Genomic DNA, 12,398 nt, shown 5'->3' on the forward strand with positions numbered 1-12,398 from the left:
GCTCGTGACAAACATTGACTCGTTACTGGCAGGTCTTCTTTTCTCTTTATTTAGGATTTCGGGGAATTTGAAATCGCACAGTGCTACGGAATTTTACAATGCTTGACCGAAGATGGCAAAATCCCCCCCCCCCTTAAATAACACGTGTTTAAAAGATAATATACGTGCCCCGTTTGGACTTTCGGTAAGTTTCAGGAAACACTTTAAACAAAAAAAAAAAAGTTTTCCTTCTTGTTTTTATTGATTTCAAAATAAAATTTACATATTCACTAATAACAATAAACGAACATTTGATTACAATAAACGATGATTTTTCAATGTATTTTGATATAAGCGGACGGGACTAAGCGATTTTGATAACATTAAACGATTGATAACATTAACCGTGATCACATTAAGCGGCGTCTACATAATGTAAAGTGTAGAAGATACTCAAAATAGCATTTAAAAAAATAAATGAACTTTGTAGTATTGTTCATATTAAAAACATATAATGCTGAGGATTTTTAAAAACTGTAAAAGAAATAATTTTTAGAAAACATCTTAAACAAATATAAACATTCTCTAACAGCAGATTACCCTCGAAACAAGTTCTTATCACTCTGGAACAAGTTCTGTTCCCTTTCGCTCCTTACGGTTGCTTTACCTGCAGTGCTCGAACATCCCACAGTGGAGGTAACTGGTTTAACATTAGGTCTATAAGAGCTGACCTTCTTCTCCCTTCTGTATTCTTTGTCGGTACTTCGAGTCGAGGTCAGGCTAATTCTTGAGGATAACAGCTCATAACAACGGTTGTATGGTAACAGAGTTCATAACAGTATTTCCCAAACAAAATTTTAATTTTACGCTTTCATATTTAAAGTGTGAACGTCATTAATAAATATAAACTTTTAAAGACGAATAAATAAACAACCAAAGGGAAGAAATATGTTGAATAAAAAAAAACCTTATCACTAAAGAAAAAATATGTCGAAATTGAAATTACGAGGAATACTAAGCCATTTTTCACTTTATCCTTTATTTTAATTCAAGCATTTGACTAGATTAGAGGCAGTTTAGATTGAATTATGAATATTAGTTTATTATATCATTTTATTTCTCCCTTGACTATCAATGATTGTATGGTAATGAATTTCTCTCATAAAAGCTTCGACTTTTAAAAGGTTTAATATAAATAAATTTTGCGATATTTATTATATTGAAAGGGAAGGATTTTATTTCTTCCGTACCATCCGCGGGGTTATTCCTTCTGCAATTATTATTATTTATGCAATGTTTTGTTTTGATTCAACTTCTGAATTCAAAACATCTATAAAGTAATGTTAGTCCTGATAAAAGTAGTAAGTATGCCGGTAAAAATGACTGGTTAAAAAAAGTAACTATAAATTTTTAAAATAACATTATGTTTTATTACTAGACATTAATGTAGTTAATACAATTTAAATAACTGGAACGACATTCATTCCTCTCCCATTCTGGTTTCGGATTTTCTTAATATCAACGGATTCATAGATCTGGTCTGACCCCGTCAGGCCAGATGGGAATTAGCAACAACAACAACAAATAAATAATTTTTCTGTAATCTTAAAATAAAAATATTTCACTTACCTTAAGAGAAATTACCTTAACCTTAATTCACTTACCTTAAAGGGACTCTTTTTTTTTCCTTTCGAATGTTAAAATTCAAATTTTAAATGAGACAAGCAATCTTGCTTTGAAAAACCAAACTCATGGACGACTACATTCCAGAAAATGGGTACAATACCGAAGTCTTAATTTGTAATCAACGATCCCTTTTACCCTTTTCAAAAAATAGAATGATATTCACTTCACCTGCTTTTTCAAACAGCTGCTTTTTCTAGCACCCACGAGTTAGTAGATGGAACAAAAATACCCAAAAACTTCTTGAAGCAGACGATTATTAAGTTAATAATTTAACGCCTCATTCTCTTTTCAAAAGTTGCCTTTTATCTTTGATGAATCCAAACTAAGTAAAAAAAAAATAAAATAAATATTGATATTATCTGAATCACCTAAGTGGTGATTATAACAGAATACGTTTATTTTATTAATGAGTTAAAAATAGTTTTTATACCATGAAATTATAAACATCTAACTAATAACATTAAATTAAGAAATTGAAGCGGCAAGATGAAACTTGATACAAAAACTTCGTTTACTTCAAAAATATAGAAATAGTAAATAACATAGGAATAAATTTTTCTATTGACATATTCTCATTTCTTTAATTTATTGATTTTATTTATTTACTTTTCTTGTCTTTTCTAAAAAATGTCATGAAATAATGATGGAATGATAATGGATACAATTTCGATTTAAATAGAAACAGGAGTTTCCGTCTAACTAAAGTTTACTAAAATTAACTACAGTTTTTTTAGAGGAACTACTAAAAACCAAGTTATCAACCACACATCATAAAATATTTGAGATTTTGTTTTTAAGTAAAAAAAAAAGATTCTATTTATTTAAAAACACATCTCAATTAATTAAACTCTATCAATGTAATTATAATTAAAATAATAATGAAAAGCAAATAATAACAATATGCTTTATTATGATTATTATGACGCATTTATTATCACACAATATTACTGGATTTAAAATTGCTTCATATTAATACATAGTACTGGTAAATGTTTAATTCTAACTAGTTTGATGGAAATGTATCACAATTAACAACTAAAAAACAGCTAAAAAACAAACCAAGCAAACTGTTTTGTTATTTAATTTTTTATTATTTGAAATGACAAAATAATTATTGCTTCTTTATCCGTTTTTACGTCTAATTTTTTAACTTAAAATACCGTTTACACTAATTAATTAGTATGTTTGACGTCCCCCTCTCGAACCATTAAGAATGAGTCTTAGAACATGAAGATCCCAATTTTAGATCAGAAGTTATTCCGGTTGATCCATTTATTTTTTGGGGCACGGTACATTCATTTGAAGTATGTGTCAATATTGCTGATAATAGCAAAATATTTTTTCTTATTAATATCGAAAGGTAATTTAGCTGGTGGTTATCCACATATATATGCTTTGATAACTTGATTGGAAGAGGAAAATAAAGTGAAATGATGTTCACTTTCGATACTAACATCAGATATAAATAATAAAAAATGTCTTCCATTTTGTCCTCTTTCGTTAATTTTAATAATAGAAAAATGCATTTTACTCAAACGAAAGTTTGCCGTTATAGCGGAAAGCTAATATATATATTTTTGTACCTTAAATGTTTTGAAGGTACCGTAATATCGGACATCTCGCAATATGAATCTCGATATATCAAACTTTCAGTGTACTTTAATTTGCGAAAGTACGAAAGGAAATTTTGGTTAAAAAAATAAATATTTGCACCATCAAAAATGTATTAAAGTTATATTAACTAGTTTTGATATATGTTGCAAAATATTTCTGAGAAAAAAAAATTACAATCTTTATTTTAATTGAGAAGTTTTTAATGCGTTTTTTAAGTTTCAAAACATATTAAATTTAGTCTGTATTAATCGTCAATCTACAAATGAAAAAAAAAAATGGAAAGGGAATAAATCTTGCAATGTATGTACATTTACAAAACAAAAATAAGTTAATTCTAAATGATTAAATGAAAATATTTTTCTTTTTCATTTCACACAAAATTCTTGCTAAATAAACAAATAGAATTTACGCTTTACCAAACATAAGTAAATAAATAATAACAAAAAAAATTAATTTATTGCATGGCTTAAGGTATTTACTTTATGTTAGGTATTAATTCATGTAGATGATTTTTGCTTTTTACACTAAAACCCGTAGATATTTTGAACCGAACTTAGAGTACAAGGGAACTTGTTGGTAAAGTTCTACGACAAATTTACTTTCATGGAGGACATCAGAATCGAAACAAGTCCTCATTTGCTTTACATCTGTAAAAGAAAAAAAAGGGAAATACTCCATGGGTAGCTCGAGGTCAAGATTATTCTCACACATGATCCCTCTACCAGTGGAGGTATTGTACATCGGAATTGTTGTCAGTGCAAACCGAGAGCAGTAAATGAATTAACATGGGAATTCGAACCAAAGTCTCATCAATAGGAAGTGAAATCACTTATCACATAAGCCATATCGGCTCTAGAATATTTATTATTTAAATTGTAAAAAAAAATGGAAAACTTAATATGCAGTATTATAAATTTCGTTACAATGTAAAAGCGCTATATGTTGATTAAAGGAGTTGCAGGGAAGTTTTGCCATTCCTCCATCTCACAATTTTGGAGGAAGCGGTGTCTACAATAATACAAAAACCAAGCAAATAAATAAATAAATTCGATGTAATAGAATAAATTTTTATTTTTGTCGGGTTTTTTTAAAAAAATTTCTCGCTTGGAAGATGGACTTTTCCGACGAGAGCAGAGATTACAATCATGATTTGTATGTCCATTTTGTTAATCCCAATTTCTTTTTATTGTATCAAAAACAAAAATGTCTTTTCATGACTAAAAAAAACTATTTATGATGGCATAGCACGTAGATTTTAACTACAGAATGATTGAGGTCCTTTTATTATAGTTGAGTTCATGAGACAACTTGGTAGGTATTACAAATCTATTTTAATATTTTAACTCATTTATGTGTAATTATAATTTAATTTATTAGTATTCCGTATGAGCACATATAAAAGACTTGTCCCTGAGAATTTTTTGAGGAAAAGTGAACAGGAAGTTGACAGTAAAGTGCAAGTAAGAAGAACACATTTTCGTCCTTAAGTTTTTAATTTATTCTCATTTACGAAAAAAAAAATCAAGTAAAAAAGCTAGATTTTTTTTAAAAAAAAGTAATTATATTTCTTCTTAAGACGGTAGCATTTTCCAGACAACATTTAAGTTCGTCCCGATAGGGGGGCAATTGCCCCTTGTCCCACTTCCAGTGCTTTTTCGAACTTATGATTAACTCACCGTTCTTCTTACTCGAACCTTGTTCCTTGACATTCGTAGTTTGATGCGAACTTGGAGATCCGAACGGAAAGAGAAGCGGAAATAAGAAGTTTTGTAAATTTTATTTGTCCTGGAGGTACCACTAGAACACTCACTTATCAGATTCTCGCTTTCATTTCCGAATTTACATCCGCAAATATTTCACATCTAGTGAAAAATTTAAAAGGCCTACGATGCTCGTTGTTGTTGTTGTTAATTTACGTCACACTAGAGCTGCACAATGGGCTATTGGCGACGGTCTGGGAAACCCGGAGGATGATTCGAAGACATGCCATCACAATTTTGAGTCCCGCAGTGGACTGATCGTTAAGACACGGTTCCCAGCAGATCACCGAAGTCAAGCATCACTGGCTGCGGTCAGTGTGCNAAACAAAATTATCCGTTTGAAAACATCGCCTATCCGAATAACATGCAGTAAGCAGCTGCAAACTTTTTAACCGGAACTAGAGTAGGTGCCGAGCTCGAGATTGTTTACATTTCTATTGAAAACACCATCCATTGTCGTCGCCCTTGTCCCACTTCCAGTGGTTTTTCGAACTTATGATTAACTCGCCGTTCTTCTTACTCGAACCTTGTTCTTGTTCCTTGACATTCGCAGTTTGATGCGAACTTGGAGATCTGAACGGAAAGAGAAGCGGGAGTAAGAAGTTTTGTAAATTTTATTTGTCTTGCAGGTACCACTAGAACACTCACTTATCAGATTCTCGCTTTCATTTCCGAATTTACACCCGCAAATATTTCACATCTAGTGAAAAATTTAAAAGGCCTACGATACTCGTTGTTGTTAATTTACGTCGCACTAGAGCTGCACAATGGGCTATTGGCGACAGTCTGGGAAACATCCCGGAGGATGATCCGAAGACATGCCATCACAATTTTGATCCTCTGCGGAGGGGATGGCACCCCCGCTTCGGTAGCCCGACGACCTGCGCGCGAAGTCAAGCACTTTACGGTAGCACAGTTTAACGAGGACCAATACCGCGCACCCTCGGTCCCTACGCAGACTGATCCAAGTGGTCACCCACCCGCACACTGACCGTAGCCAGTGATGCTTGACTTCGGTGCTCTGCTGGGAGCCGTATCTTAACGATCAGTCCACTGCGGGACTCGATACTCGTGAGATGGATGTTTCGCATGCGAACCAGAATTTCATTTAGGAGTTTTTCGCGGGTAAATTTTTTCCACTAATTCGGTGCTTATTCCCTAGTGAAAAAAAAATCGTATTTAGTGGAAATGGTTCTTACTTGCCCCTTCTCGGGTGGTGCGATTTCTTTTTCGCATAAGAATCTCATTGGTGAAGCAGTTTAACAGTGGAAAACTCACCACTCAGATTCTTACTAGAAGATCGAAAAATTAAGAGCAGTAGGAATAGCACCTAAGTTAAGATTCTTGAAGGGTAGTTGAGGTATTATTAATTATTTATTTTGCAGCTGTGGCAACCTTAGTAATTCCTGAATCCAAATCCCCATTTGTGTAGATTTGTAAAGAAAAGAATGTTTTAGGAGTGTTAGTTGGCTCTATGTTACCCGCGCATTTTTGTTTTTGGTGAGTTTTTATTTTCTTTCCTTATTTAATATTTAAGAATTACGCAATCTTATTTACTTGTAAGTAATTCATTTTTTTATTGAATATTGTTGAACTACACTTAAGCTATTATTTCAATTTGCCTTAGCGCTAATATAGCTCTTGGCTATTAAGGGTATCTTTGTTAGCCATGTGTTAGCCTAGCTGAATGTCCAATTCCATTGTTTCTTCGAATTCGTCTAGAACATAGATTCAATTACGTTATGTATTGTGCCTTCTTTCGTTGCATGTAATCTGTAACTTCAAAGTTTCTTTACGGAATTAGAAAAGGCGCGCGAGGATTAAACTGTATTTTCGATTTTGGACGAACTTTCAATATTCTGTTCTTATTTGAAAGTTGAGATTTAGCAAGAGTTTTCTAATTTTAACGAAATTTTAAGATCAAATTTATAACTTTTTTCCAAAAATTACTAGAATTTATTGCCAATTTTAATTTTGAGTAACCTGTAGCTTTCGTTTCTCGTAGTAATAAATGAAACACATGTGTGACATTAAGCTTATTATTTTGATAAATTGTGTCAATCAGGCTTTAAAAAAATCGAAAGCTTGCTGCCTGTCATCGAGTTCAACAAAAGTTTAGAGCAAATGGAGTAATATTGGCAAAAACGAATTGACCAGAGCAGAGCAATGTTATTTGTAATTAGTGAGGGAACAAAATTATTAGAATCATAAATTCAAATTGACAATCCTCTTCTCAGAAATGAATTATTTTGAATTGTTTCTAAAAAATGCTACAAGATCTAAATTGAGTTAGATTATATCAACAGAAAATGATAAAATCTAAGACTGAATATGTAGATGTTCTGAAACTTGCATATTTGCAACAAATGCAGTGCAGCCATTTTTTTTTTCAACTTTTTATTTTCTGTATTATATGAGCAATTTATATAGTATGTTGTGGCACATATTGTTGATTTAAATAAGCGTCAGGATTATGAAGGGTTTAGAGAATGCATTCCTGCTAATATACTTCAATTATTGTTGTAAATTTTAGGTTACAGACATTAGGAATTGATGCGTCCTGATGGATGCATTATTATGTAGTCCTGGAAGATAAATTAATTGCACCGGCAGAATTATATGGGCAAGAGTTAAAAGAAACTTCAAATGTGTACAAAAAATTTATACTTAAAAAAAATTGAGAATCATGAAACTTAAGGACAGATAGTTTTCAAACTCAATATTTATAATGAGATTTAATACGACCAGTACTCAGCATGAGTCACTTTCTCACTTAATGTCTCCGTCTTATAAATTAGTATTCATTATTTGTATATAAGGCTTAGTCACTTATCTCACAATTGGTGTTTCATAACAGATTTCATTTTTCCTTTCATTGAACCTTTTTTTATGGTAGGAATCAACTCAACCAAACGTGAGAGGCGTGTATAGGTTAAATATGTGGTGCTGTCATTGTAGAACAGTAACTGCCATTTTGAAATCAATGCGGCTTAAAGCAAGAGAGCCCAATCACTTTGTGGAGCTGCTAGAACGTATCATATTTTGCTTGATTTTACATATTTTTGCTTGAAATGAATTTTCTTTCCCTATCGCCTTCATAGGCAGTACCTAATAGGGCTTAATTTTGCATTATAGAAATTAAGCACTTTTAATAGTCGTTACTTTTTTCTTTTTTTTCTTTTCAAAAAAATAGTTTAAATAAATTTTTCTATTTAAAAATCTGATCTTTTTTTAAAAAAGATTTTATTACACCATGTGAATTTTTGACATTTAATTTTATATTGTGGGATGTTTTTATTTATTTTGAAGTCAGTAGTTATATAGAATTTTATGTTCTTACTATGTGGTTTTTTAAGTTGTGCTGGTTTTTATGATAAAACCCTGTGGCGGAATATCTGTGACGTTGTCGCTGAATATTAGTTATGCTGAAAGAATTTTCCATAAGAAAGTTTTTCTTTTTTTTAAAATAATTTTTGCAGAAATTTTCAAATTTTTTCCTCTTAAATTATATTTCAAAGATGCCTTTCTGCCCATCAAAAGGGATAGAAAATGTTCCTGATTTTTTGGTTGTCATTTAAGAATAAAAAAATGATTTAACAGATAAGAATTAAGTGCCTGGAACAATGTTTCTTTAACAAATACTACCAAATCAGCTCTGCATTTGGTCCTTCTCTGAAGCCCCTCATTTATGTTAGTATTTTGAGTGAAAAAGTGGATATTTTTAAATTGTTTGAAAGACATTGATAGTTAAATTGAATAGTTGAATACTTTAGTATGATTTAGTTATTTGCAATTAAGGACTTAAAATATATAATGTATATATATTGGTACCAAGAAACCAAAGAACCTGGGTTATACCAAACAAATTTTTTTAATTTTTTCCTCAACCGTACAGGGTTGTATATTAATTAAATATTAATTTAACTTTATGAATTTAGTTTTGGAAATTTTATGCTATTTCAGGTTATAGTTGAATAAATATGTCTGACGAAAATCCAGGAAGAGCTAGAGGTAGGGCAAGAGGAAGGGCTCGTGGTCAAACTCAAGATCAGTCTCGAAGGCCTGGTCAGGAACAACCACCAGCTGCAGCAGCACCTGTTGGAGCACCTCCTGTAAGTTATATAGAAAAAGTTATGTGTATTTTATAATTGTGACAATAAAAATAAATAAGTTATATGTATTAGTTAAAAATTTTGTATTTATTAGCTTTGCTAATATGGTTATTTTTGTACTAATTTTTTTTTTTTTTCAAAGTGGGATTTGTTTTTCTTTAAATCCTGCCCAAAATCACCTTAAATATATTACATGCATGTTCTGAAACGTCCTGCTTTAAATTGTTCCAGAATAAACATTTTTCAATAATTGAGTTAAATCTTTTTATCTAGGATTTTTACATAACTATTTGATTTGTGCATAATAATGGAAATATATTTGGTTGTTAAAATTTATAATTCCAAGTTGTTTAATATTGGTCTTAACTGTTGAAGGTGTTTATTTAAAGTAACAAGTATTTCTTGTTTGCTATTAACTCAATTATATTTTAAGATGTACTACGAAGATAATGAATATTCCAAAAATGTGTCAAAACAAATCTATACAACTAAAGATAAGAAAAAAGTGAACAAAAGGAAATTACCATTTTCAAAAAGGCTTTTGTGATGTGCATTGCATCATAGTTTAAATTTGCTGAGCTCTGTGTGTAGCTTTGTTTCAGATAGTTGAACTTAAGTTTTTAATTTTAAATGTCTTATTTTATCCTTAATTATTTGTGAGTTTTTTTTAAAAAAATGGTTCTATATTTGAAATTAGTTGTTGACTAAGGAGCTCACTGAATCAACGAAATATGTGTCAAAACCTTTCATTTAAGCACTGATACATTTAAAGGAAGAAAATATATTAAGGATATAATCTGATTCACTTTTCTACTATTTAGAGTGCTGTCCATCCTGGTGGAAATGGTGGTGGAAGAAAAACACACAGAGGTGTTCCACGTACTGATCCTGTACCACCTGCTCAACCAGAAGCAGTTTCTCAGGGACAGGTCCCTCAGCTGTCTCAGGCTATGTCTGGTTTAGCCTTGTTAGATTCTGGTGGAAGAGGACGAAGCAGGATGATGCGGGATGAATATGGTGATGATAATACCAGACCAGATCACGTTAAGGACAAGAGAGGTATTTTTTTTTTATCCAAAAGTGCAATATGTTAAAAAAAAAAATTTTTTTTACAAGTACTTTTAAAAGTTTGTTGCTTTCATAAATATTATTGTAGTTCAATTATTCATACTTACTAATGACAATTGCTAGTTGTTAATTCTCCCTCAAAGACTTCTGAATTTTGGAGGAATCCAGGAATCTTCCGGTCTTATAGAAAATATTCAAATATCTTAAAATTTTTCCAACATATAAGGAGATTTAAAAATTTTTGCTGATTAAGATATTTTTAAGCACGATTGCTATTTTTATTCAAGGGGAAGGGAAGCAAATATGCTGAAAATGTCTAGTAGGTAGTGTAATTTAATTGCATTGTAATTTCTATGACTTTTTTTTTCAGTTGCTACTAAGGATGAAAGCAATATGAGCAAACAAAGATATCCTATGGTAGTGGCTTTTTTTAAGACATTATCCGGTTGAAAATGAATTATGAGTTTCAATTTTACTTTTCATTCAATTCAGCCTTAGTCTTATGAATAATTTTTGGAGCAACAGATTTATTGTCTTATTAAGATATGTATATTGTGCCTACAGTAAATCAGGGTGGCCACTCACCTTGAACCCCTGGAATTATCAATGAATTTTTTTATTTTGAAAAGAAAGTCTAGATAAGTCTAGGAAATTTGTAAAAATCAGGGAATTTTCATGGTTGATTTAGGATAATGGTAAATTTAATAGGTAGGATTGTTCAAACTTTTTTTTTTAATGAAGGTCATAAAAAAAATTCTTTCAACAGCAATAAAAAAAATTTTACTACTGTTACAGACCTGCCAACATTGGATAAAAACCCTCAATTGCATATCTTGAGCCGGGAAGGTTCTGATTCAAATTCTCCATCCAGCTTGTACCAACCATAGACTTACAGGTTGGGCATTTCCAAGAACATCTTGCAGTTTCTAAGCCTTAATACAATATTGCCCTAAATGCTCAATTCTTCGAGCGGAATAGACCTCACAAAGTCTGTCGTGATGTCTCTTCAAGGTGACAATCTATGCAAAGATTAGTTTCAATACTCATTGCGTATAGGTGTCTCCTGAGGATGAAGTGTACAGTGAGAAGACCAATGATCTTCCTCAAGTTGTTCCTGTTTAGCTTTAGAAACTTTTTGACATACACTGGGATAGTCATGATTCAGCTCCTTAGCTTGTCTCGGACAGTCTGCGTCATGCCATTGCTCATTATATGGAATATACCGCTTGAATATAGATGCCCTAAAAGACGTGAGAAATTCCCAAGGCTGGTTCAGGGCCAAAATTGCTCTAGAGTCAACGAACCATAGTGCTGAGGTTAAATAGCCTCAGTGATAGACGGATTGTGTGTTCAAAGTCCCTTTGCTGTTAGACTAACCGTAAGATTCTCATGGTTTTCCTCTTCATGTAATGCAAATGCAGGTTAGTTCTGTCAAAAATTCCTCCCTGAAGGCAACATTTTTCCCAATACTTGATCCAGGAGTTCTCTTGTCTTCTTAATTAGGTTAAAATTACATGGCTACACAGTTATAAATTAGTAGCTCTAGACTCAAAAAATTAGGTCTGCTATTCAACGGTGATTATAAAATAAAGAGCGAGGCGTGTAGCTTTTTTTTTTTAAAAAAAAGTCCTTATTTTTTAATTACGTTTTTTAACAGCCCTTAAGGTGCTTTTTTTTTATTCGGGGGTTTGTAAAAAGTGCTCAATTTTCTCTTTTAAAAAAAAAAGATTAAAAGAGTTCTAAATTACAAGAAATGCGTAACTTTCACGATTTTCTCTGCAATATTTATCAAACTAGTTATTTTAACATAATCATGTAATGTTTTTGAATTTTATTGATTTTATGTTTATAAATTAAGAGCTTTAAACAATAGAAAAATTATTATTTCTGCACAGATCTTAGTTATGATTTTTTTAAGTGATTAAAAATGTTCTAAGTGCTTAAAGAGTACTTTACTTAAAAGTTGCTTATTTTTTGTTGAAAAATCTGGCTGCACCCTGAAGTGTATAAAGCCTTTCTGTAGTGTATCCTACAACAAAAATTTTATCAATATGTGATAAGTTTTCATGTAATTAAACTTGAAATAACTATTTCTTAAAATGCTGAATATTAAATATTCCCCCCTTTTTACATTCTTTTCATTTGGTAACATTCTATATATTAATTGCTAACATTGCCT

At 31.3% G+C, this 12,398-nt stretch overlaps 2 protein-coding genes across 4 annotated transcripts in view; one reads left to right on the forward strand and one right to left on the reverse strand.

The window, feature by feature from the left end:
• Positions 1-1,771, reverse strand: part of LOC107457377 (putative carbonic anhydrase 3) — a 49,464-nt gene extending 47,693 nt beyond the window's left edge. Inside the window, exon 1 of one of the 2 annotated variants that reach the window (XM_071178676.1) lies at positions 1,644-1,771. The gene's annotated coding sequence lies outside the window, so the exon portion shown is untranslated. Of the gene's footprint in view, positions 1-579; positions 709-1,643 lie in introns of those variants that run through there. The other variant, XM_016075530.3, reaches the window with a different exon arrangement.
• The window catches only part of LOC107457376 (piwi like RNA-mediated gene silencing protein aubergine), a 34,541-nt gene that overhangs the window by 2,329 nt on the left and 19,814 nt on the right, over positions 1-12,398 (forward strand). Inside the window, exons 2-4 of one of the 2 annotated variants that reach the window (XM_043051552.2) lie at positions 6,425-6,539; positions 9,003-9,151; positions 9,973-10,210. In XM_043051552.2, coding sequence (XP_042907486.1) covers positions 9,020-9,151; positions 9,973-10,210 — 370 coding nt within the window. In that variant the 5' untranslated portion in view covers positions 6,425-6,539; positions 9,003-9,019. Of the gene's footprint in view, positions 1-6,424; positions 6,599-9,002; positions 9,152-9,972; positions 10,211-12,398 lie in introns of those variants that run through there. The other variant, XM_071178675.1, reaches the window with a different exon arrangement.

The sequence above is a fragment of the Parasteatoda tepidariorum genome, chromosome 3 (assembly GCF_043381705.1).
Source record: "Parasteatoda tepidariorum isolate YZ-2023 chromosome 3, CAS_Ptep_4.0, whole genome shotgun sequence".
Lineage (NCBI taxonomy): Eukaryota > Metazoa > Arthropoda > Arachnida > Araneae > Theridiidae > Parasteatoda > Parasteatoda tepidariorum.